Source organism: Aricia agestis, chromosome 21 (genome assembly GCF_905147365.1).
Source record: "Aricia agestis chromosome 21, ilAriAges1.1, whole genome shotgun sequence".
NCBI classification, from domain to species: domain Eukaryota; kingdom Metazoa; phylum Arthropoda; class Insecta; order Lepidoptera; family Lycaenidae; genus Aricia; species Aricia agestis.
The window spans coordinates 9,199,394-9,227,282 of NC_056426.1; the positions used below are offsets into that span (position 1 = coordinate 9,199,394).

The 27,889-nt window shown below is 34.4% G+C and overlaps 2 protein-coding genes and 1 long non-coding RNA gene across 4 annotated transcripts in view; 1 reads left to right on the forward strand and 2 right to left on the reverse strand.

Annotated features, from left to right (window-relative positions):
* Positions 1-27,889, reverse strand: part of LOC121737828 (zinc finger protein 85-like) — a 43,361-nt gene that overhangs the window by 5,715 nt on the left and 9,757 nt on the right. Inside the window, exons 1-4 of one of the 2 annotated variants that reach the window (XM_042129548.1) lie at positions 3,459-3,657; positions 3,087-3,188; positions 2,190-2,298; positions 1-1,228 (exon numbers count right to left, since the gene is read on the reverse strand). In XM_042129548.1, coding sequence (XP_041985482.1) covers positions 147-1,228; positions 2,190-2,298; positions 3,087-3,188; positions 3,459-3,566 — 1,401 coding nt within the window. In that variant the 5' untranslated portion in view covers positions 3,567-3,657 and the 3' untranslated portion in view covers positions 1-146. Of the gene's footprint in view, positions 1,229-2,189; positions 2,299-3,086; positions 3,189-3,458 lie in introns of those variants that run through there. The other variant, XM_042129549.1, reaches the window with a different exon arrangement.
* On the forward strand, positions 783-18,234 carry LOC121737843. Its single transcript, XR_006037198.1, has 3 exons — positions 783-797; positions 10,692-10,695; positions 18,172-18,234. It is a non-coding gene; the product is annotated as an uncharacterized LOC121737843 (long non-coding RNA).
* Positions 9,450-25,967, reverse strand: LOC121737829 (zinc finger protein 846-like). Its single transcript, XM_042129551.1, has 6 exons — positions 25,831-25,967; positions 25,633-25,734; positions 22,179-22,287; positions 20,967-21,041; positions 18,932-19,048; positions 9,450-10,308 (listed from the first exon to the last, which is right to left on the reverse strand). Exons 1-6 carry the CDS (start codon positions 25,954-25,956, stop codon positions 9,512-9,514), a joined length of 1,326 nt encoding a protein of 441 aa, XP_041985485.1. The 5' UTR covers positions 25,957-25,967; the 3' UTR covers positions 9,450-9,511.

Here is a 27,889-nt window from a genome sequence, read left to right on the forward strand (position 1 = left end):
TCGATTCTTCCGTAGAAAGAAACCGTTTCTATGGTGACCATGCTACTTTGCGTGCTGGTGGTTTAACACGTGTCATTCGGTTTTTCTAACAAACATCTACAACTTACAAATATAGTCATGACTCATGACTCATGAGTCATGAGTCATTAAGTTTTGTGCTTAAGTTTGTGTTTAATTAAATCATCTTTTCTTTTATATGCTTTCGGACAAACTTCACAGATGAATGGCTTGACGTTGGAGTGTGTTAAGTGATGTCTTTTTAAAATATCTGAATGAGAAAATTTTTTGCCACATTCATCACAACTGTAAGCTTTGATACCGGAATGCCTAATTTGATGTTTTTTCAACTTACTTAAATGAGTAAACCTCATGCTACAAACATCGCAAGCGTGACGTTTTTTGGAATTGAAACCATCGTCACTGGTTGATTTGTTGTCTGTTAGAGACTCTGTGCTTTTGGCACTGTGCTTCAGTATATTGTGCTTAATTAAATCATTTTTTCTTTTATATGTATTGGTACATGCATCGCAGCCGTAAGGTTTTTCGCTAGAATGTGTTTGTAGATGACTTTTTAAAATATTGAATCGAGAAAATTTTCTGCCACATTCATCACAGGTGTAAGCTTTGTTGCCCGAGTGTATTATTTGATGTCGTTTTAACTTACTTAAATGTGTAAACTTCATGCCACAAACATCGCAACCGTGAGGTTTGTCAGGATTGAAATTTGTGTGTAACGCTTTTATATGATATTTTAGATTCATTAATCTTCCGAACTTCCTACCACAAACATCACAACTGTAAGATTTTTCACCTGTGTGACTTACTTTGTGTGATTTTAGGCCACTGCTTTGAGTAAACCTTTTATTACAAATGTCACAGCTGTAAGGTTTTTCGCCAGTATGTATTAGTTTGTGCCTGATTAAGTGACCCAGCTGAGTGAATGTTTTACTACAAACATCACAACTGAAAGGTTTTTCGCCAGTATGTGTTAGTTTGTGTGAGTTCAAGTGGCTTTTCAGTATAAATGATTTACTACAAACGTCACAACTGAAAGGCCTTGCGCCTGTGTTTTTTTTTTTGTTTCCTTGGTAGCTCCAAATTTGAGTGAATGTCTCGCTACAATGATTTTGTTTTCGCGGCGCTGTGGAGATGTGGTGGTCTTCACCTGGATCTATAGCATTTGCATCTTGATTATGATCTGGGCTCTCTACATATTCCTCCTTAATATCTGTAAAAAATATACAAATAGCCTTACTTTTTTCATAATAATTAAAAATATGTTTTTTTACTTCAAATATTAATATGATAGACTAGCTGTCCTGGTGAACTTCGTGTCACTTTAAAACCTTCCCTGAACTTGTACGAATATTTTGAGACTAAAATTAGCCCAATCCGTTCAGCCGTTTTCGAGTTTTAGCGTTACTAACACAATTGGAAATCCATTTATATATATATATATAGATTTGAAGTAAAAAAACCCTGAATTATTGAAAAAAATGGTTTATTTTTGTATTTTTTATATAAAAATACATATAATATGTAACTACTTTTACAATTTAACACTATAAAATGAAAGTGAAATAATAAGTTTTTTTTAAATGTGTTACATGAACAACTCATGAAACTCTAAATTTTTCAAAGTGATATAGGTACATATTATAATATAATGAAATCAAGGAAATCGAAGATTTTAAGCATTTTGTTATTTAATACAATGTATCATTATCTATATATGGTCGCTGTTAAGCATTAGTGTTCTAACCCACATTTTTTTTGTTGTTAAATTTTGAATGCAATCTTGTTCTAAATCATCTACAGAACATAACTGCATTCATAACTCAATACGTAATTTTTGTGTGGGTTAGTACACGAATGCTTAATAGCGTCCATATATAAAAATGGATTTTCAAATGACTCGAAAAAACTCGAAAATGGCTGGACGGATTGGGCTGATTTTAGTCTTAAAATATTCTTAGAAGTCCAGGGAAGGTTTTAAAGTGACACGAAGTTCACCGGGACAGCTAGTAATTATTATAAATAATATGAGACCATTTGTTAAAACACCACACTTTCCTTAGTTTTGCCATAACTAGCTTACAAGAAATTGTTCCTTGCTTGCGAAACTAGCAATGGTACACACTAATATTCAATTCAGACTTCTGAAACATTTAATACACATTTCAACTTACATTCCTCCTTGATATCTATTTCAATTTCAATTTTCTCAGATTCTGTCCATCCAGTAGTCGACCATCTGTCAGTATTCACACTTAATTGTAGTAATGGTCTCACTTGGGCCTGAAATATTATTAACAATACAATTAGGAGTTTAGGTTTACTCAAGACTGTTTTTGACGTCACTTATTTTGACGTGGGAGAGCCATGCTTCGGCACGAATGGGCCGGCTCGACTGGAGAGATACCACGTCCTCACAGAAAACTGGCGTGAAACGCTGTGTTTCGCCGAGTAAGTGAGTTTACCGGAGGCCCAATCCCCTACCCTTTTCCTTTCCCTACCCTCCCCTATTTCCTTCCGTACCCTCCCCTACCCTCCCCTATTACCCCTTAGAAGGCCGGCAACGCACCTGCAGCTCTTCTGATGCTGTGAGTGTCCATGGGCGACGGAAGTTGCTTTCCATCAGGTGACCCGTTTGCTCGTTTGCCCCCTTATTTCATAAAAAAAAAAAAATCAGTAAATGTAGCCTTGGCTAAAAAGCTTAAGGCTGAGGCACTGTCATGCCCCCAGATTATTTACTTGTTCCTTCCCCAAACGCCAAGTCTCGTAACCAAATCTTTAAATTGGTTCACCATGTTAAAGAGTGAAGTACACTTATTCATCATTCATTTTGATACCTATCTATATATTTTAGCTTGCCATTTTTATGTAGGTAATAAATAGAAAAATATTTTCAAGTTGATAGTTGTAAATTACAAAATGAAGTATTGAAATGTTTCTGTTGTATAGTAATAGTGCTTCAACAGAAACATTTCAATACTTGTTTGTGCATTTCAACATTTCGATAATTATTTACGCCAACATTTAAATAGTTTGTCAATTAGTTATTTTGTAGTAACAAAATGTATTACCTGATTTGCAGTGTTGTGTCGCTGCACAGTTTTAATCAACTGTTCCCACCTTAGAAGCTTTGCATAACAAATGTAGCAGAGAGGATGAGACTCAGCTTGTGTCTGTTAAAGTTTATTTAAAATGTAATTGAAATAGCTTGAATCCATCATACAGAGCAAGTTTCTTAGAAACAAATTCTCAATATAACAACGATTATGAAAATCGTAGGTATGAAATGACATGCATGTCTTTTTAACTATTAGTAACCTTAACTAGCAATCAAACAACGGGCCCTTAGATTAGAGGAATTAAGAAGTAAGATCACGTTCTTGATTCCTTAATAAGAATATCTCAAAGAAACTTGTAAAATTTGAAGTGACTATGAAACTTACCTTTGTCTCTGATAGCTCTTCATAAACATTTTTTAAATGAGTACGATTTATATCGTAAGTAATTTTTGAAAACGAAAAACATAATAAACAAAATATGTTCTCGCTCATTTTTCTTATTCAGTTAGTATGTTGATAGTATTATAGATGTTATGAGTGAATGAATGAATATTCTTTATTGTATTTACACATGTAACATTATTAAGTATAGAAATTCAAACTTAGTAGTCAGTACTATTAATAATTACTATATAAATAAACACAAAAGGCGGCTTTATTGCTATGCAGCAGCATGTTATGTGTAGGTATTATAATATATTATAACATACTGCTGCTGATTGCGGGCTGATTTTCAATCGTCAGATAAATCGGCCATAAGCAAAGTAGGTAAACAAAACAATACGGTACTCTGAGATTTTATCCATAGAAATCATAAATCAATACTGTTTACAGTATTGATTTATAATTTCTATGGATTGTAGGCACCGTAGGACCAACCGGTGGTAGGCACTAGGCACCAAGTAGACATTCTGAAAATATTTATTTTAAATTGTTCAGAAACAAAACAATTTTCAATTTTGTAATTAAACTGTAAACAAATTCGACAAAATTACCACAGATTAATTTTTTTTTTACTTTTTCTTCTATTTTGACAACTTGTCACAAAGGATGCGTATGTTGTGCGGTGTGCCCATAAACTTTGCCATAAACCTATAATATATCATAGACAATGATAGACATTATATACTGTCGTATAATATAATATTATGTCCACAGATTACTAGTATATATTTATTATGTCTATGGTTGTGCCACAGACAAGGTAAAAAGGTAAGGAACGGCGGAAGGAATATAACAAGGTAGGTAACGGAATTTGGAAGAAAGAAAGTTAATTAAAACAGTGTGGTATTTTGGTAAATTAAATTCTACAATAAACTAAATAAAATATAACTTATTCTTAATATTAATATTATTTAATGTTAAGTAATTAGATAAACAAATATATACATATTTATCATTGGAATCAAGTAGTATATTTACAGAAGTAGGAAATGATATAGGAATTAAAGATAAGTTATGATACAATTGGGAATGATCATGGAGGGAACACGAAAGGATAAAGTGGTTCAAGTCACCTACTTCTCCACAGTCACACAAATCATCATCTTTAACGCCGATTCTCCTAAGATGCGTTGGAATGCACATATGACCCAGTCTCATCCGAATAATTGACGTATTATTTTTAGAGAGGAAAATTTTAGAAAACCAGGGCTTAGTAGGGATCTCTGGTTGAATTTTACGATACTGTATGACTACTCAAGGCCCACAACTTATTCCAAGATTTCAATAGGGAACCCCGTGCCAGAGCAGGCAAATCATGGGCATAATTATTAAAAGGGAACAAATCGCCATTGAAAACAGCGCTTAAAAAATCTGAAAATATAAGTGTCTCCTTAAGCCTGCCAAGTAAAATATACTCAACAGCCTTAAAAAGGCCGTAACACTCTCCTGTAAAAACAGATGTTTCAGGCGGAAACTTTACTTTTTGTACAATATTATATTGTAAATGGTAGACACCAACTCCAACACAACTATCTGTAGTATTCTTATATGCATCTGTATATATGTGGTGGTAGGGTTACCACCACATATATACAGATGCATCTACGCAAGGTCACGCATCACGAATAACAATTGGCAGGGGCCAATTGTTATTCGTGATGCGTGACCTACTTAAATATATTGATAGCAAAATATGTATCAGTTTTTTTAATGCCAATGTCTAGTCTAATATCTGGCACAAGAGTTAGTGCTTCATATACTGAATCAAATAATGAAAAGGTTTGAGACCGAAAAGAGGGGGCGTCAATAACTAAGAATTTATGATAGCTAGTGAGAAGTAAAGGATGAGATTTATGAAGCCAGTATTTATTATTACTATGACACAGATGAAATAAAGTTCTGAGTTTGGGAATTAAGGGGTGATTTTTAAATTGGTAGCAACGAACAAAATATTTATCCGCCAGATATTGTCGACGGAGTTGAAAAAGAGGTTCGCAACATTCCAACTGAAGTACGTTTATTGGAGATGATCTCATAGCTCCGCAGATTATACGCAAGGCTTTCGCTTGTATTTTGTCCATTTTTTGTAAATCAGTTACGCTACATGGCTCCAAAAGAAAAGTGCCATAATCTAGGACACTTCTGATTATTGCATTGTAAATTAATTTCATAGTAAATGGGTGTGATCCCCACCAAACACCAGATAAACACCTTAACATATTTAGAAGCCGTTCACATTTGGAACAGATGTAATCGATGTGAGCTTTGCCATTTAATTTTCCATCTAAATACACCCCTAAAAATTTGACTTTGTCTTTAACGGGAATTGGCACTCCATCATAAATAATAGTAATTGTAATAGGAGGAGGCATACGCATACGGGTAAATAAGACGACGGAGCTTTTATTGATCGACAAGTCTAAGCCATGCTTGTCCATCCAAGATTTTAACTGTTTCAAAGCGTTAATAAGATCTCTACATGCAATATTTATAGAACTATTAATTACATAAATAGCCTTGTCATCTGCATATTGAAGTAATTTTATGATACTTAAATCTAGACAATTTTCTAAGTCGGATGTGTAAATATCGTAAAGTAATGGACTTAAAACTGACCCCTGAGGAATACCTTTTCGAACAGTTCTAGTTTCCTTAGAGTTATTTAAAATTATTATTCTTTCTATTAAAATATTGATGATGAAATTTACTAAAATTAAATGCAAACCAAATTGAATTAGCTTTTCCTTTAGGATACTTATATTAATATTATCATATGCAGAATTTATATCCAAAAAAGATGCAACAACAGATTTATTTTCTGTGAATGCTGTGCGTATATCTGTGGCAATATTATCTATGGTAATTGATACCTCTACCTTTGCGGAATCCAAACTGTGTATTCCATGGAATTAATATTGAAGGTGTTATCCATTTTGAAACCAAACAAAGATCCTTCCCTCCCATCTTCATATCGTCCAATAGCCCTCTCGTCTGTTCTTCTAAAAATAATTGAACATTTAGTCAAAAACCGCCTGGAGTGGTTTGTTGAAAGTAACTGCCTGCTTTCTTCATCTCAATACGGTTTTCGGCGTAATAAAAGTACATATGACAACTTAAGTACTTTTACCACCGACATAAGATTAGCTTTCAGCGCAAATAAATTAGTTCTTTCGGCCATTTTAGATCTTTCTAATGCATATGATAGTGTTATTATATCAATATTGAAACAGAAACTAAGACGTCTAAAAATTCCTGAAAAAATTATTTCATTTATTATAAACCTGTTAACTGATAGATCTATTATTTTCTAAAATAATGGCCGTAAAAACATAAGAATTGTAACCAAAGGTTTACCACAAGGCTTAGTTTTGAGCCCTCTGTTATATGACATATATACTTAGAATTGGCCATTGCAGAGTTGTTGGATCTTGATGTTTCGCAATATGCGGATGATCTGACCTTATATGTTGTAGGGAATAATGTTGATGATGCTTCCGCTAAGCTAACAAGAGCCTTGCATTTTCTTAAGCGTTGGTTGGACAACCACGGCCTAGATTTATCCCCAACTAAAAGCTCCATAGTTCTTTTTAGTCGAATGCGCGTAACTTCTCAAGTTAGAGTATTTTTGATAACATGATCAATTCACAAAAAAATCATCATAAATTTTTAGGTGTCATCCTAGATGAAAAGCTTTCCGGAATTCCTCATTGTGATTATGTTGTAAATAGATGCGAAAAAAAATGTAAATATCATCAGATGTCTAGCAGGCGTATGGTGGGGTGCCCATCCATTTTATCTAAAATTAGTTTATAATGCTTTGATTCGCAGCATATTAGGATATGGCTCCTTTTGGAGCCTGGACGTGTATCAAGATTTAAATCTTTAGACAAAATCCAAAGTAAATGCCTCAGAATTATATGTGGAGCAATGAAATCTAGTCCAATCAACGCTTTACAGGTTAATGTTATGATCGTCCTTTACATTTGCGCTGTGAATATTTATCCGACAAATATCTCTTTCGATGCCTTCAGCTTTATAATCATCCTATTATTGCGAAGCTTCAAACGCTTTCCTATCATATTTCCGAAAATTCATACTGGTTAAATAAAGTGAGCTATTTTAAATTTAAATCTCTTACTGCACCTATTAATTCTTCTTCTAAATTACCGATTTTTTCTTCTTCTTATGGGGCTCTTGTGTCCGCTCCAAATATTCTGACCATTAATATAGAGAAGAACTCTTTGAGGGCCAATGAAAGATTTAATGATATAATTAATACACAATTTTAAAGATCATCATTATATCTTTACAGATGCTTCTAAAAGTAATATTAATGGCCATGTTGGTGTAGGTGTATTCCATACCCAGTACAATATTGTCCAAAAATTAAACTCCCTTCCGAATGTACCGTATTCTCTGGAGAATGCTTAGGGATCTTAAAAGCTTTAGAATATATTTTATTAGCCAAACTTAAAAAATCTATAATTTTTACAGACTCTCTAAGTTTTATTCAAGCTCTTAACAAGAATCCATTTAAAATTAAACAACAACACCTGTATCCTGTTATATTCGATATAAGACAGTTAATAACAGATGTTACCAAGAAAGGTACTTCAGTTTCATTTGCTTGGATTTCTAGTCATTGTGGAATAGAAGGAAACGTTAGAGCGGATTCTCATGCCAATGATGCAGTAACGTGTGGTGACTTAAATCCATACAAAATCTACTACCCTGATTTATTAACTTTACCCAAACTTCATTTAGAGACGTCATGGAAATCGTCATGATCAAAGTTATAAACAAAAAGGAGCGCATTTCTATAGTATTCAATCCGAAATTGTATCAAAACCATGGTTTTATAGTATGAATTTCAATAGAAAATGTAGTAGTATCATATCACGATTAACACTTGGCCACACTTGCTCGCCAGACCATCTTGCTAGACTTTATATAATTAACAATCCTTCTTGTGCCTTTGGTGCTGAGGTTGGGGATGTCAACCATATATTCTTTTCTTGTCCTGTTTACAACCGTTCCTATTTCCTTGATTCATTGTTAAAGAATAAAATTCCATTTCCTACTTCAGTTATTTGTTTATTACATTGTAGAAAATATATGTAATATATGTATATCAAATATTAGCTGATTTCATATTACATAATAATATTGAGATTTGATATTTCTATATTTAATTATAAGTATTCTTTTGTAAATATATATTTTTTCCTGATCCTGTCCTGAATTCCTTTTTCCAAATTCCTCGTTTTTCGTAATAATTTAATTTTTTACATTGTTTTTCCCGTTCGTCATTGGCAATGTACTAAGTGCATGCCATTAAAAAAAAAAGTGTCAGTGTGAGTGACAATCAGGTGATCTGCCTGAATTTCCTAATCAAACTTGGAAATAACATGTTTCCAACGCGGGAATCGAATCCCGCCGACGGAACAAAAAGTTTTCAAAGTTCCCGGGTCATGGCTGTGTATTAAATATGTGTATGATATAATAAAAATCTTAAATATATGTAAGTATAAAAGTATTAAATATATTTCCGTTGTCTGGTACCTGTAACACAAGTCCTTTAGGTACTTAGCATGGGGCCAGACTGACGTGGTGTGAAGCGTCCATAGATATTATTATTAAAAAAATATATACTATTAATAATAATATAATGTAATTCTTTTTCTAATTATATACTTGGATAATCTTGCTGAAATAACAAAAAACAAGCCATATTTAAAATGACGATGTCTTTTGACAAATCGAATTTTCTGAGATCTAGTAACCCTGACGTCAATACCTGTCAGCGTTAGCGCTCTCCATTGGCTATTGAAACCACATACGACGTAAAATAGGATCAATTAAATATGATAATGTAATACGCAGATATGATCAAATGATCATATATATTGGATCCTATATATGATCATAGAAATGATCCAATATAAATGATAATATAATACCCCCTTACGATTACTATATACAGTGACTTCACTCTAATCATGAGTCACCCCACAAACGTCACAAAAGTTAGGTCTTTCCCTCTCATGTTTAGCCTTATGGTTTTTCAAGCTATATATTGTCCGATATCTTTTATTACAAACGTCACAATTGTACGGTTTCTCGCCTGTGTGTGTACGTTTGTGCATTTTCAAATGGCAGCCGAGTTTGAAACGTTTGTCGCAGACATCGCACGCGTATTTTTTGATGCCCGAATGCATTAGTGTGTGTCGCTTTAGATATCTTGCTCTCGCGAATTTTTTATTACAAACGTCGCATGTGTACCGTTTTTCTTCGGAATGACTTATGATGTGCGTTCTCAAGTAAGTGGACGTAGTAAAGCATTTACTACAAAAACTACAAACGTACGGCTTTTCGCCCGTATGAATAAGCATGTGTGTTCTCAAATATATGTCCGTAGTAAAGGATTTATTACACACTTCGCAGGTGTACTGATTCGGATCCGTATGCACCTGTCTATGACGTTTCAATGTGGCAGGTGTTGTGAACAGTTTATTACACACTTCACAGCTATGTTTCTTCTCACTATGTATAATGACATGTCGTTTCAAATTATAGAGAGCAAAGAACTTTTTACTACAGACGTCGCAGGTGAATTTTTTCTCTTCTGTGTGCAACCTTATGTGCAGTTTCAGTGCCTTTGTTGAAGTAAACTGTTTACTACAAGTTTCACATATGAACATCGTTGCAAATTTCTTGATTTCAATTTTTGTCTGTGGTTCAGGATTACATGAAGATTCTGTTGTATCCTTCTTTGCTTCTTTTTTGCTATCTGTAAAGAAATTATTAAAATTTAAAGTTACCATATTATTTTAAAAAATCACCCGCTTTTAAGAGTCATTATATATGAAGGTATTTCTCTAGGAAAATTGTAATAGGCCATTACAGATTATATAATGCAATAACACGAAAATCTGGACTATTGATTGGTGTAGTTCCCAAGCAACATCTGTAAACTTAATGATGTTGCTTATTGAATATCAATGGCTATTTCTTAAGTCATAAAAAATAATGTTTATACCACGTTCACACATACATTCTACTCCTGATGTTGCGAGTGTCCATGGGCGACGGTAGTTGCTTACCATCAGGTGACCCGTTTGCTCGTTTGCCCTCTTATTTAATAATAAAAAAAAATACAGCATGACTGGTGAGACATGTTCAATACTTGAGGACGTGATATTTGGCTATTATATATATATATATATATATATATATATATATATATATATATAAAAATAACATCAATTGATCACTGAGTTAAAGTAGCATAACGTTAAATAAAATTATTTATCCAACGCATGGACACCGCGCGAGGGGTAGCTAGCTCGCGGCGCGCCGCATAGACATTTATTATAGTGTCCATGATTCATTTATTTAAAGAGAAGGTCAAAAATTAAGTACCTAATTTTATTACATAAGTAATTATAATGAGAATCGTGTACCGAGTACTCTCCTTAAATATTGATCATGTCTCACCAGTCATGCTGTATACAGCCAGGCTAGTAAGCGGAAACATCGCATCCGGGGTGCGGGAGATCATGCCACGACCAATGAAAATGGGCCATTCGTTGTTATAGACTCACCGTATGGTGTATGCTGTATACCGTACGAGTTAACGACTAATGAATATGCGCCCGAACAAAGATTTCAGTGTGTGGCAACTGGCAGCCGAGTTACAAAATGAGTTTTTTTTGCTGTTCCATTTGCCACTAGGTGCCGCTATGTAGCCTTAGCCCAATCGCGGCGGCTATCGAAAGTATGGTGTGGTCTATGGCGATTTCATACTAAGGTAGCTGCGCGCCCGGCCTTAAGGTCTACCATGTGAAATCGCTGATAAGTGTTGTAAGTTATTTGATCCGAAAGACTGCATCTGAGTAGCTCCATCTTGTGAGTTGTGACACATTTTGTTGAATATTTTTTAAAAACAATTTATAATTTGAACGTCCCTAAAGACTCGAGCTGGCTGGACAGATTTGTTTTAAACCGACTTCCAAAAAGGAGGAGGTGATATGTTCAGCTGTGGATATATTTTTAAATTTTTTATATGTTCAACGAGGTTTGAACCTCGTTGAACATATAAAAAAAACGTTGCAATCGTTGTAAAAAAGTAATCGTTGACGATTACTCCGCCGTTTTTGAACCGATTTTTGTTTTGTTGTATTGGGTTTCACCCCAATTTGGTACCATGTTCACAAAAGTGGTGACCTGATGATGGGATCCATGAGTAATCAATGAACCTCCTCAAAATTTATATGGAAACATATGGACTATGGTGATTTATAAACCTTACTAATATAAAAACAATAATAACATCCTTATAATATGAACTAAAAAGTAAGTAAGTATGGTGATTTTGGTTTTATAAGAAGTATCCGAAGCATAATGTGTTACCAAAAAGTAAGATTTTGCACCAAGGTATACTATGGTTCCGAAGATACTAAGAGAACGCCGGATTCCTTATAGACACAAGTTTGGGGGTTAATGCGCTACTGTGCGAATTATATTCATTATCATCACTACCTACCATTACACCATGCGTCATCACATTATGGCCCTATTATTATCTGGGGGCACGGGAGTGCCCCCGCCAAGATGAGCCAAACGAAGCGCGCAAGGGCACTACCTACCTTTTCTCGAAACGTTTCTTCGTATTTTGAACCCTAATAACTTTGGTTTGGATAATGCCAGATTTTTTTTAGGATATAATGACATGAGTGAAATAATGAAATGCACAAAGTTTGAATATCGTAGCTATTATACTTTAGGTTTTATAGGTGTCCAAAAACCCACAATTTTGGCACTGACTCACCTATCATCAAAACTGTTAGGGTACTTCCTGAAGTCTGAGAAAGCTGAAATTTGGTATGTAATATACTAAATTGCAGTTGGCAAAATTAGGCCAAAAATTGTGTTTTTTGTATAGGATTTATTTTATTTTATTATTATTATTAAATATTAAAGAAGACATGTTATTAAGGACTTTGAGCAAAATCAAGTATTCGGTTTTTTCTCAAAGTCCTATATCTATACTAATATTATAAATGCGAAAGTATCTCTGTCTGTCTGTCTGTCTCGCTTTCACGCCAAAACTACCGAACCGATTGTAATGAAATTTTGTATACAGATAGTCTAAAGCCTGAGAAAGGACATAGGCATAGGTTTTTTACTGGAAAAAAGGGTTGTAAGGGGGTGAAAATACGAAAATTTGTTCAAATTAAGTTAGTTCCAAAAATTCATACTAGATGGCGCCGTGCGTCTCTTACATCGCGCTAATGCTTGCCCAACATCTTTCTATAAGAGGTGGTATCATCATACGTTTGACTTTCCATTTTTTTCAATTGTTATTTCTTTTTTACGTTATTTAATAACTCAGTACTTTATATTATATACAGTGACGTAACCTTAAACCTATCAATGATAAATAGTTTATGGGTAAAGTTGTGTAATTGGGGGGCTAAATAAGCTTTAAAATTTGGCATAAAATATAAAGTTTAATTAAAAAAAAATGAAATATTATGTGCACACTGCACAGCTGTTTTGATTTAAGGGGTACCAGGGTTTTTTTAAAAAAGCTTTTGACACCAATTTTGTTGACATCGCGCGCTATAAACTGAAGTCCACGCGGACGAAGTCGCGGGCATCAGCTAGTAAATAAAGATTTCGGTTCAGTAGTTTTTTATACACTATACAGGGTGCAATTAGGGAATGCAATCCCGCAGGATTTCTATCCCGGTTTTTGCGGGACTGAACCATTACAATCCCGCTGGATCCCGCAGGGTGGACTTAAGCTTTTAAAATAAATCGTTACAATGACTTTACTCGATAGACCCCGTCTTATTCTAATGCTCCGGCCACACATGCGTCTATCGTCAAGAAGCTTCGTGCTATGAGACGATACCATTGGACGATACACGCAGATCGTCCAATGGTATCGTTTTTAGCGCGAAGCTTCGTGACGATATAGTCATGTGCGGCCGCAACATTAGAAACATAAATAAAACAAACTTTGTTGGACACTTTATGAGTTTATTAATTCTTCAGACTTAAGATATAAAAATAACAAATACCAACTTTTTTTTAATACGATCGATGAAGTGCATCTAAACTTGGCATTGGATTAGATTTCAACTCTTTTTTTTTAGGTTAAAAGTTAGCCGATAGGAACTTGGCCACATTTTAACAGGTATGTTTTTAGTGGGAATTCAATACTTTTTAGTTTTTTTCAAGAAATCTTTCTTTTTCTTTTTGTGCCACGCCCGATATAATACTTTAGATAGAATTTTTAAGTAATCAGTATATTTATTTAATAAGCTATACAGATTACAGTGTATATTTTATACCCCCCTCTCCTCCTCCCGCCCTCCTTATCGTATTCTTGTTGTATCACTGGTACATAAGAATTTTGATCTAAAATTCGTAGATGAGCCGACTCACGCTTGACTGATTTCTTAAATTTCTCACTTTTTTGTTAATCTACATATAACAAACGACCTGTGTGCCAAATTTCATAACGCTCGCACTAGGGCAATAATTGGAAGTGGCCTAGAGGTTTTAATTACCGGTCAGTGAGTAAGTGAATGAGTGAGTGATTCAGTGCCAAAATGAGCTATTTTTACAGGTCCGGATATTTCAGGATCTAGCTATATCTATGAAATTGCTCTTTGATAAAATGTTAATCTAATATTATGTCCTTAAGGCTTTTCAGTGGCATATATTATTAGTATGTGCTTGTTTAAACAACCGTTTTGATGGAACGACTTACTGCAAACATCACAACTATAAGCGCGTGTTCGCACCAAACAAACTAGGTATACGCCGCCGAATGTGAGCAGGCTCACTGTGAGCCCCAGTGTGAACGTGAGTAAGAGCGCTTACAGATGAACGGCACGTGTCGGCGGCACGCGTCGGCGGCAGTTGACGGCAGACGACGGCACGTGTCGGCGGCAGTCGACGGCAGCCGTCGACCTTGTAGTTGTGACGTAGCGCGTAAAGGTAAAGGTCCACAGGTCGGTATCGTACGCAACGGACGTCTCGCATCAAACGGTTTTTTTTTTTACAGTACGTCCACTGTATCGGCAGCGTACGGATTACCGACTAGACAGTATGTTTATCTTAAAATTAGTCCAAACAAAGTTTCTAAGTCAAAATTTCGTCTTTCGACTATTCCATTCACACCCCCCTTTTGAGCATTTATTTACTAGGCTATTCGATAATCCGTACGCTGCACAGTGTATTTTTTGTCCAAAAAATTGGCCATGCCGTTTTTATTACTTAATTTTATAGGATTTATGATTATAAATGCAAGACGAGAACACCCGACTGCCCATTTCATATAGAAGAATGCAAATTAGTACTTGAAAAAAAAATCTATGGTTTCCAGAAAAAATATAGAAACAGTTATAGCTCAAAAGTTTGATATTCTTTTAATATTGTATTAATTGGTCTATATAGTGTCTTAAAAGCCCTACGATAACGAAAAACATCCAGGCTTTATTTGTTCAAGATAACGTATTTATGATTGAATTTGTAAATTTATGTTTTATTTTTTTAACGCCATGTCTTTTTATATTTAGATTGGAAACTAAGACTGAAATATTCTCTTTATTGATACTTATAACCCAAAAAAAAAAAAATGGGATCCAAATGAGGCGGGGCACCGGAGTTATTCAATTTTATATTATTTTGTATGATAGGGTTGTTACCGTATAGTTTAATGATATTTGAAGTAGGTTTTTATATTATGCTCATTTTTCTAATGAAGTTCATAACTTTAACAAAACAAATAGTAGGTAATAGTCTTTTTTACACTAGCTACTGCCCGCGACTCCGCCCGCGTGGTATTTCATTATGTTATCCACAGTCTACATTTTCTTCGCGTTATACTCTCTGCTCCCCTTTGCTTCACTGCTGTTCCACTCTTATATTGAGTTTTGAAGTCAGTCAAAAAATCTAACATAGTAACATGCCATGAATATAGTTACTTAAATAATATAAATAAGTAAAAATATATTGCCTTGTTTGCATGTACTTGTCGAAACACTGTGTGTTTGGTAGAGTATTCTTTCAGGAATTTCAAGTCAAAACATAGTTTTATTCAATTACCTAGCTGTTGCGCGCGGCTTCGCTCGCGTGACATTCAATTTCTCTGGATCTTAATTTGATCGTTTTGGTATCACAAACAGACATTTATTTTTTTAATACTTAAAATTTATTTTAAGTTCAATGAAAGTCTGATATTTTTTAATATTTTCTATACAAATTATTATCAGGCGTTAAAAATATACATAATATTTCACTTGTTATAATACGTTACCCAATAAAATTATTTAAAATGTTCATTTTTTTATTGAAACCCGGACACCCGGTTCACGTAACGTTTTGGGACGAGAATAAAATCCGAAACCGGACCCGGTCTGCACCGGCTACCTATTAAACAATAAATTTCCAGTTATAGTTAAATCTATATGAGACCATTTTATACCGGAAATATAATTATAAAGGATTTTAAATGTCTCACCATGTGTACATTAGAAAAGTTTTAATTTGTTAAAAAAATTCCAAGTCAGTTTATATTATTGTAGGATTCAAATTAATATGAAAACTGCAAATTTGCTTTTGTAATAGCATAAAGTATTTTTATATTCAAAAACTACTAAGTAACCGTTTTAATCTTTCGCGTTGCATTATAATTAAAACTTACTAATCGGGACTTACTACTAAAATAAGTCGCGTTAAGTCCCGATTAATAAGTTTTAAAAAGTAACCGTTTTTTTTGTTTCTGCTCAAAAATATTTCACGGCATTAATAAAATATTTTCTCGATTTATCCAGTCACTTTAGTGACTCAATGTAGTTTCTCTAACCTTCTGTTTAAGTATTAGACATTAGTCAGGAATAAAAAAAAACAAAGTTCAAATGAAAAAAAAAATGGTATAGAAATATTGATAACCCTAAAACCATAGTTACCATAGAAAACTTTGGAAGCCTATAACTTCGGTGCCCTTTATTATTTGGATCTAATTTTTTTTACACGAATTTTAGTACATTTAAGCAACAATTATGTATAAAAATAAAATCCAAATAATTATAAATACGTTCATAAAAAATTAAAGAAAAAAAAAAACATAAATCGTAAATAAATCCTTAAAAACTTGTTTTAGAAATATGTAAATTAGGTTAAATTATGTGTTTTTTTATTGTTCTCGATCAGAATAATCAAGAAGACAATTAAGTGAATGTTTAAAAAGTTATGGCAATTTTTAATTTTTTTGAAAAAAATAATTAAAGTGATTTTTTATTGTTCATAATAAGAAATTAACGCATGTAAATACTAATAAATTATTTACATACGATTTCTGTATGAGATTTCCAAAAAAAAAGGCATGGCCAATTTTTTGGACCAAAAATACACTGTGCGCTGCCGATTCAACGGAAGTACTGTGAAAAAATTATCCGTTTAATGTGAGACGTCCGTTGCGTATGATACCGACCTGTGGCCGCTTACCTTTAGGCGGTACGTCACAACTGGGGGCCTACCACCACCTCTATTAACGACACCGTTTGACAGATAAGCAATAATTACTTTAACGTCAAGCTAGCGATCTTAAAAAAGTTGATATTTCACAGCGGATTTAACAACATTTTGCATTTTTTACTGTTTTTTAGTAAAAATATATTTGAAAAGTGATTACGGTAATGTTATTGTAATCTTACAACAAAGCTTTCTGGAAACATGATCGTTTTAGGAATTGTCAACGGTTGCCGTCGACTGCCGTCAACTGCCGTCGACAGCCGCCGACACATGCCGCAGACTGCCGCCGACAGGTGCCGTTCGTCTGTAAGAGCGCTTAATGTGAAAATATACGGTATCAAATGTCTTCGCCTACGCCTAGTCCCTAGCATAATGGCGTATTGTCGATATGGTGTGAACGAAAAAGTGAATTTGTATGGAAATACAATAAACTGCGTAAAGTTGGCTCACATTCGGCGGCTCACAGTCGGTTTGGTGTGAACAAGGCCTAAGGCTTTTCAGTGGCATGTGTTAGTATGTCCTTGTTTAAAGAAAAATTATGATGAAACCGTGTCTCAAGAATTATTCCTTCTTTTTTATTTTCTCTTTTCTTATAATTTTGTGTCTTTTGTGTATGTGATGTTTTAATTTCCTTTCTTTGTATTGTAATCGTGTAGTTTATTATTGTAGTGTAATGCTGTGTCATATTGTTGAATAAACGTTATTATTATAATATTATTATTACTTACTGCAAACATCACAACTAGTACCTGGATGACCGAGCTTAGCTCGGTATAGCAAACACTCATTGACTTCGTGTTACTAAATAACGCCACCTGCTGGTCGTTAAAACAATTAGTTGCTAACAAAATAGTATTATTATTCGCCAATAGATGTCTGGAAGAGTCATATTTTTCAGTTTATCAATTATCGATAAAACACGAATAAAAAGACATTTTCTAAAAATGATTCCTAGCTAGATCGATTTATCGATCTAACTAGGAATAACTAACCCTAGAATCCCCCTATATACAAAATTTCATGGAAATCGTTGGAGCCGATTCCGAGATTCCAATTATAACATTACATATATATACAAGAATTGCTCGTTTAAAGATATAAGATAAGACAAGGCTTTTCAGTGGCATGTGTTAGTATGTGACTGTTTAAGCTACCTTTCCGCTTAAATGTCTTACTACAAACAGCACAACTATAAGGCTTTTCATTGGAATGTATTAGCATGTGATTGTTTAATGTACCTTTCTGCTTAAATGTCTTACTACAAACATTACAACTGTAAGGCTTTTCGGTGGCATGTGTTGGTATGTGCTTATTTAAAGAACTTTTAAGATAAAACGACTTACTGCAAACCTCACAACTGTAAGGCTTTTTATTGGCATGTATTAGTATGTGACTGTATAGGACATCTTTTCGACAAAACGACTTACTACAAACATCACAACTATAAGGCTTTTCAGTGGTATGTATTCGTTTGTGACTGTTTAAAGTGGACTTATGCCTAAATGTCATACTACAAACATCACAACTATAAGGCTTTTCATTGGTATGTATTAGTATGTGACTGTTTAAGTTACCTTTCTGCCTGAATGTCTTACTACAAACATCACAACTATAAGGCTTTTCATTGGAATGTATTAGTATGTGACTGTTTAAGTGACCTTTCTCCCTGAATGTCTTACTACAAACATCACAACTATAAGGCTTTTCAATGGTATGTATTTGTATGTGTCTGTTTAATAAACATTTTAAACGAAAACCTTTACGACAAACATCACACTTGTAAGGTTTTAGGTTAGGGTGAAATTGCTTGTGGTGTATTTTTAAAAATCTTGTAGAAATGAATGTTTTGTTGCAGACATTACAGTCATAAAGTTTTGTGTCATCTTGTGTCGGCTCCGTGGGAATATGCTCGTACGCTGACTCTCCAGTACTTTCGGCTTCGTAATGACTTGGACTTTCCGCACATTCTTCTTTTATAGCTGCAAGAAAAACATTTGTTCAGTAATAGAAACTACAGTCTACAATATACATTCCCAACGCAGGAAACTACTATTAAGTCTCCATAGTCCATAGGATGTAGGTATATACTATATTATAGTATATACCTACAGCTGATTGTTGACCAACTTTGCCCTTTGGGAATCGGGTTATATGGGATTAAAAAATAAAAGTGTCGGGAATGTCCTTGCATTTGCATGGCGGAGAAGTGGTTGGCATTAAATGGATCCATGGGCGTACCGAGGGGGGAAGGCAGGGGGAGGGCAGCTGCCCCCCCCTGGATCATGTTGACGTCCGTACTAAGTATATTATATAGTACTTTTATCTATAAAAATTAAAATTAGAAAACGAATTTTTGCCATTTGTTACAATATTTTTACAATTAAAAATTATTAATTTTTTATTCTTTATAAACACCTATCTTATGAAAAATCTGATTTGCCCCCCCCCCCCCCCCTGGTCTAGAACCTGGGTAATTCACCCCCCTCTGGCACCAGAACCTGGGTACGCCCATGAATGGATCTACAACAGTATTAGACCAGTGCCGATACCTTAAAAAATAATGAAAAGTGAAAAAGAAAAAAGTAGGATGAAACCCATTAGAAAAGGAGGAGAATATTATAAAAAATAAGGAAAAAATAATTTACGGACGATCTGATAAAGATCTAAGGGATAAAAGGATTTATCTCGATTTCTGGCCAAACTAATATTCCTATGAAAAAAAGTCAAATGGCAAAGTTGTAGGTAAGAAAAGGATATAAAACTTAAAATGTAAGTGAAAATAAAAAAAAACATGTTTTTGGTTTTTTATTTATATCTTTTACAAAAAATATTTCTTTTTCACGAAGAAAAGGGGCATTTTTATATGGACCCGTACCCAAGCCAGGCGCGGTCCTGACCCGTACCCAAGGTTAGATTTTTAAGGTTTTATTGTTTTCCCATACACTTCTTCAAAATATGAAACAATATACTAAAATATAACACTTTCCTTAAATTTGTCATATACGATTACTTTCCAGAAATGATTTCTTACCAGCAACACTATAAATTGATGCAATATGTATTATTATGGGTGTTTTTTTGCGATTTTTTCTTACCTTCTATCCTCGTTAACATTTTTCTCCCATGGTTTAGAGAAGTTTCGTCATACAATAAAATGTTCAACTTTTCAAGCCCTTTCATTTGGTATATGTCTCAACATGCTACATTGGTGGGTACGAAATGCCCATTCTTCTTTGGTGAAAACTTACATTTTTATGTCCCAAATACGCTGTCATTTATTTGATTAGAAATATTTATTATTTTTTAAATAAGAGTTTTTTTTCGATTTTTTGCATTTTCTGAGAAGATTTACTATCGTGAAATATATAATTTCTTTCGCTATCGGAAAGTAGAGATGTCAACGAACAGAAAGCATACCAACTTTTTGAAAAAAAAAAAACTGATATTTTGACAGGTGAATTTTCGATTGAAAATTAGGGTATATTTTCGATATAAATTCAAAATAAGGTGAAAAAAAATATTTCTAATCAAATAAATGGCAGCGGATTTGGGACATAAAAATGCAAGTTTTCACCAAATTTCGTGAACATTTTTTTTGAAAAGATATAAATAAAAACCAATAACATGTTTTTTTGAAATTTTCACATAAATTTTGAGGTTATGGAAAAAAAGTGTAAATACAAAAGTTTTAGATCTTTTTCTTACCTACAACTATTCCATTTAACTTTTTTTCATAAGAATATTAGTTTAAACCCCCCACTCTTTTCCCGAACTCAGATCGCCCGTAAATTATTTTTCCCTTAATTTTTATAATATTCTCCTCCTTTTCTAATGGGTTTCATCCTACTGTATTTTTTTTGTTTTAAAATTATCGGTCCTAGTCTATATCATATTCACCTGGACTTTTTGATTCTCGACCCGGACTCTCCACAAATTCTACAGCTGTGCCCTCTACATATTCTTCTTTAATATCTAAAAAAATAATAAGGCATTTAAACATATAGCTGTGCTACCATTAGTACGATTTCTAACATGATGTTTTTCTGCAGTTGCAGATTGTCAGCTTACTCCAGATTCCATTCAGACTAGCACGAGTCGGCGCATGAGTACCGAAAACTATTCTACCTCAATTTTTTTATGCGATCCTCTTCAAATTGCCCTCCCGATGATATAAATGCATGTTGCCCAGGGCGCAACCCGGTGCCATATTGTTTAAACAAACATTGTTTAAACAATTGCAAAGAATTGTTATTTTTCAACCAAACAATTTTATTTTTATATTCTTTATTGAAATACCAATAAAAAAGGTCCATGACTTTTTACGATAAAGTTAATATTTTTAAAGATTTTTAAAGGTTCGAAAAACCTCAAATTTGGGTACTTTCGACCGATGAAAAATATATTTAAAAAAATATATAACTTTGACATTATTATTTTTTTAAATATTTTTCATCGGTCGAAAGTACCCAAATTTGAGGTTTTTCGAACCTTTAAAAATTAATTTCTTTAAAAATATTAACTTTATCGTAAAAAGTCATGGGACCTTTTTTAATGGTATTTCAATAAAGAATATAAAAAAAATTTGTTTGGTTATAAAATAACAACTCCTTGCAATTATTGTTTTAAACAATGTTTGTTTAAACAATATGGCACCGGGTTGCGCCCTGGCAACATGCATTTATATCATCAGGAGGGCAATTTGAAGAGGATCGCATAAAAAAATTGAGGTGGAATAGTTTTCGGTACTCATGCGCCGACTCGTCCTAGTCTAATTACCAAATTTCATTAAAATCACTTCAGCTAATTAGATCATAGATGTGAAGTAACAAACATACAAAATCACAAACTTTCCCTTTTATAAAGTTAGTATGAATTAATATGATTGTAGGCACTGTTAGTTGCTTATAATAAATTATGGTGTAGTATATTTTTGTCAATGTCTACGAAATTGTTTATTTCAAATTAGTCAGTTTAATGTAAGGTGAATAGTTAAATAGATTAAAGAAAAAGGAAGCCTAGCAATGTGTATTTACATTTTGTTATAGTCGGAAAAAAAGACAGAAATTTACATTTTGTTATAGTCGGAAAAAAAGACAGAAATGAACCTACTTTCTTCCTTAATAGTGACGGGGTGCAACTGGATTTTTGCAGAATTTTGTGGCAGAGACCAGGCATAATTTTCTACCATGGACAGTTGTATTAAAGGTCTAGCGTCAGTCTGAAATGATAAAAATTGTAAAATAAAATTAATTTTACCACTATAGAAATTATGGTATCATGTCTAATGGCCTATGTTCAGCAGTGGACGGATAAAGGCTGATATGATGATGATAATGATGAATGTCTAATATTATTTGAAACATTAATTGCCAAAGCCAGTTACAAATTTAATTTGTGTTTATCCTAATAGGTAGGCACTTAAAGTAGACCCGCCTTAATCCGGCAAACTTTTGGGCCATGTCGGATTATTGAGTACTGCATACATTTTTACATATTATTACAACACCTTAAAATCAATTTTTTATTATGTCTATGATAATAACCATAAACCTATAATATGTCTATGATAATAACAGTGGGAAATAACGTAGTTGAATATGTGGAGGACTATATATACCTCGGTCAAATAATATCACAATAGCTAAAGAAATGGAAAGAAGGACTACAAAAGCATGGAAAAGCTATTGGAGCCTAAAGTGATGAAAAAATAAAGATATCCACATAAAACTAAAAAGTAAACTGTTCAATACTGCCAGTTTTGATATACGGAAGCCAAACATGGTCTCCAACCAACAAACATATCGCTGCTCTGGCGACAATATGCCAACGCTCAATGGAACGCAGTATGTTACGAGGGCTGCTATTTATGTATCCGGAACTGGCCACTTACAAGAACAATATTTAAAAAGTAATTACAACATTTGAAAATAGAACTCTTTGGTTGAAGAATACATTTTGTTTCATGTGACTGTCAATTATTTTTCCATTGTGGCGTCATTTTGAAAATTGCGTGTCTTCATTTGCCATGGACATGGATTTAACGCGTGAACATTTTCGTGCAATGATTTACTACGATTTTCGGCGTGGGCTAAATCAACAACAGTGCTTTATTCAACTCACCGCAACTTTTGGAGATGAAGCACCATCAAAAACCACTGTTTATCACTGGTACAGTGAGTTTAATCGTGGGCGGTCTATGCTCACGGATGAAAATAAAGAAGGTCGCCCAAAAACAGCTGTTGTCCCACAAAATATAGATGCTGTGCGGGAACTAATAATGCGTGATCGTCATGTTACATATCGCGAGATAGAGGCGTCCTTAGGCATAAGTATGACGAGCATACATAAGATATTACACGAACATTTGGCTGTAAAAAAAATATGTTCGCGTTGGATTCCGCACAACTTGACAATCGATCAAAAACGGGCTCGTGTCGATTGGTGCAAAAAAATGATAAAAAAATACAACCGTGGTACGTCAAAAGCCGTTTATAATATCTACACAGGTGATGAATCTTGGATCTATGCATATGACCCCGAAACTAAACAACAGTCAACGGTGTGGGTGTTCCAAGATGAGCCGAAACCAACAAAAGTTACTCGTGCAAAAAGTACTTTGAAGCAAATGGTCGCCTGTTTTTTTGGAATTAATGGACATGTGGCTACAGTGCCATTAGAGAATCGTAAAACGGTTAATTCTGAATGGTATACGACCATTTGTTTACCAGAAGTCTTTGAAGAAATAAGAAAGGACAACCGACAACGCAGAATCATATTACATCACGACAATGCTAGCTGTCACACCTCAGCTGAAAGAACTCAGTTTTTGGAGGGTCATAAGATCGAATTGACTGGTCATCCGCCGTACAGCCCTGATTTGGCACCTAACGATTTCTTTTTATTTCCATACGCGAAGAACAAATTACGTGGTCAACGTTTTTCGAGCCGCGAAGAGGCTGTTGATGCGTTCAAAATGCACGTTTTGGAGATACCTCAATCAGAATGGAAAAAGTGTTATAAAAATTGGTTCCAGCGTATGCAAAAGTGTGTCGATCATTGCGGCGAATATTTTGAAAAGCAATAAAACCATATTAAATGATATATGTTTGTTTCTTTTTTTAATTCCGGATACATAAATAGCAGCCCTCGTAGGTATTAAGAAATTGGATAAAATAAGAAACGAAGTTATAAGAAAAACTACCAAAGTGCAAGATGTTACTGTAAAGGTCAGACAGTTAAAATGGAGATGGGCTGGCCACACCATCCGAGGAGTAGAAAAATGGAGTGAAAGAATTACTTCATGGTACCCTAGACATGGGAAAAGGAGTAAAGGTAGACAGAGAAAAAGGTGGGCTGATGATTTTAAACCAATTGCTGGAGTAACTTGTTACTTGGAGTAGAGTGGCCAGAGACAGACGAGAATGGAAGAGGCTAGAGGAGGCCTTTGCCAAATGGCAATCAGAAATTGATAACTTAGATAACTTAGTATTTAAAAACGTTACTGTAATTCTGAAATAAAGGCTATAAATAATTAAATAAATAGTTGGGGAGGAGAAGAGGGGATTTCGTGAGTAGCTCGAGCGTGTCAGATTAAGCTTGCATAGGCTTACGACATGTGTCTAGTTATCATGGTATAGAAATCAGATTTCTCAGGTGGTAAGTAATTTTTTTTTTAATATTGATTATGTTGTCGGATCTGTCAGATTAAGATAGGGAATGTTTAGTATACTGTATACCCCAAAGAAGCATCCATATAAAGCACTGACGATTCAAAGGTTAGGTAAGCCTGTACATTTTAGAATATAAAAAAATAAAGCTTCATATTATCTTAACTAAGCTTCGCAGATAATTTTATTTTGCTCTAAACTAAATGATTTAGTCCTCTTTGTCTAAAATATATTTATAATTTACCTAAATAAGCAATTTTCTGAATATATTTTCTTTTTCAAAACTTTAAAATGGCTGCAGTTTCTGACCCACCGCTAAAATAAAAAAAACACTCTTATTATTTTTTTATCAGCTTTACCTAGGGTTGCCATCCGTTCGGATTTCCCTGGATTTGTCCTAGTTTGAAGGGCGTCCGGGCCGGGTTTTTGAAAAGTGTCCGGGTGAAATCTAGCTGGAGACTTTTGTTGAGAGAAATCGAACTTTTTGGCCAGGTAGCAATAAACGAAAGATAAAAACTCGCTAAGCATACACACTTTCTTTCTTCTTTGATCAAAATCAAGTACAGTTTCAAGGACTTAATTACTTAATCAAATTTTTACAAATTTTTGTTGAAAAAATTGGGACATAATAGTAAATAGTTTTTAATGGGTGTCCAGGGAAATAGCCATATTTCGGCCAAATGTCCGGGAATTTTGTCATGCTAGACCGGTGACGGCAATAAAGGTGATGGCAACCCTAGCTTTACCTAATGTACAAAACCTACTAGGTCTCCATAACGCTCGAGTGACTACAAAAATAGCACCCTCCCCTCCTCTACTATAATTTTATAATTTAAATTACATAGAAATGCAAGAAACTGCCAAATATTTGTTGAAACTTTGAAAGTAAATATTACCTGACTAGCTCTAATATTTTCTTGTATTTGCTTCAACAGTTGCTGGCTCTGAAGAAGCTTTGTGTAGCAAATGTAACACAGCGGGTGAGGGTCGGCTTGTATCTGGTTAAAGTGAAAATAATATAAATTAAAAGTAAATAATTGAAATTAGTAAAAAGCAATGCTCTTTTGTTTAGGAGAAAATTAAAGAAACTCAACCTCAATGCCTGATAATTCTTCGTACACATTTTGCAAGTGAGTATATTTAATATTAAATACTTTTGCTACAGAAAAACACAATAAACATGTCCCTTGATTCATTTTAAAATTTATAATACGCCGCATTCCGCAAATATCGACTACAATAATGATTATTGAAGGAAAATGAATACTCCTTCTTCTTCGTCGTTAACTGTCAAGTTCTGAAAAAAATAGGTACATGTCAAAAAACGGATGCTAGGGATGGACAGAATCGATTAAAAAATCGATACCAATGCACAGTTATGGCCCCTCTATATACAAGTAACAAGAGTGACCAGCGCTGGCCGATCGAATGGCGCATGCGATGGCCATGCAATGGTCGCAACGCCTCTACATGATGGCCGTGTTCAGTTGTGATCTAAACGTCGTTCAATATGGACGAGTAAGCATTAGCCGTGAGCCGTGAGCCGTTAAACGTGCATTTTTAATAATTTACGACTTCACCAGATGACCCGGTGAACTTCGTATTGATCACCTCCCTCCTAATATCAAAAAAGAAAAGGTCAATAACAAAGGCTCTTGAATTACGAAGAAAATTAAGACACCCGAATGAAATGAAATTATTTTTTATGTTCAAAAAACCTGTATATTTTTTTTTATGAAATAAGGGGGCAAACGAGCAAACGGGTCACCTGATGGAAAGCAACTTCCGTCGCCCATGGACACTCGCAGCATCAGAACAGCTGCAGGTGCGTTGCCGGCCTTTTAAGAGGGAATAGATTAAAAGGGGAGGGTAGAGATGGGAAGGGAAGGGGAGGGTAGGGAAGGGAATAGGGAAGGGTAGGGAAGGGAATAGGGTAGGGGATTGGGCCTCCGGTAAACTCACTCACTCGGCGAAACACAGCGTAAGCGCTGTTTCACGTGTGTGAGAACGTGGTATTTCTCCGGTCGAGCCGGCCCATTCGTGCCGAAGCATGGCTCTCCCACGTATAAGTATATCTCATAAGGATATATCCCACAATAACATATTTTTTTTGTCATTTACTTTTAACTTCAAATAATGGCTAATTTTCGAAGCGATTTTAACCAATACGGCAATAATCCTTATTCAATTAAATAATTCAAATACATTCTTGATTTTGGCCCTTTACAGCATAATTATTACGATTTTAATTTTAAATGAATATTTTCGAAGACATTACAGATTTAAAATTGCGGGACGTATCACGTAAGTAGCTTTTGCAGCTGTAGGTACCGACCAATGCGGGCCACGGGTAGTAATGAATATAAAATATTTAAAATCAAACTACTAGTTCTTTATAAACACCTAGCTCATAAAAAATCTGATTTGCCCCCCCCCCCCCCCCCTGGCCCAGAATCTGCGTAATTTGTCCCCCCCTGGCCCAGAACCTAACATATATATTATATACTTAACGCGAGCAAAGCACCTACCAAAAGGCCGGCAACGCACCTGCAGCTCTTCTGATGCTGCGAGCTTTTGGTACCATATTCACAAAAGTGGTGACCTGATGATGGGATCCATGAGTAATCGAGGGAACTCCACAAAATTTATATAGAAACATATTATGGTGATTTTGGTTTTATGAGAGGTATCCTAGGCATATGCTACCAAAACGCAAGATTTTGCACCAAGGTATACTATGGTTCCGAAGATACTAAGAGAACTCCGGATTCCTTATAGATACAAATTTTACACCAATTTTGTTGACACTGCGCGCTATAAACTGAAATCCACGCGGACGAACACGTCACGGGCAACAGCTAGTTGAACATAAGTAACAAATTCAATCTTAACTCCAGAGTGTAAGGCACACATTTGACATTAAAACATGTAAAATGTTCTCGTCGCACATGTTACAATAAGCTGACAGACACTTCAACTGAACAAAAATTACAATGTTGGCGTTGCGTTCTTTGACGCATTCAATTATTGAATGCGCCAAATGCCAATACGACAGTTGAATGAAAGAAGATGACGAAAATTGAAGATGAAAGTGCACAGTGTGGACATAGCTAATCTACATCGTAATAGGAATAAGAAACACAATCGCAATTA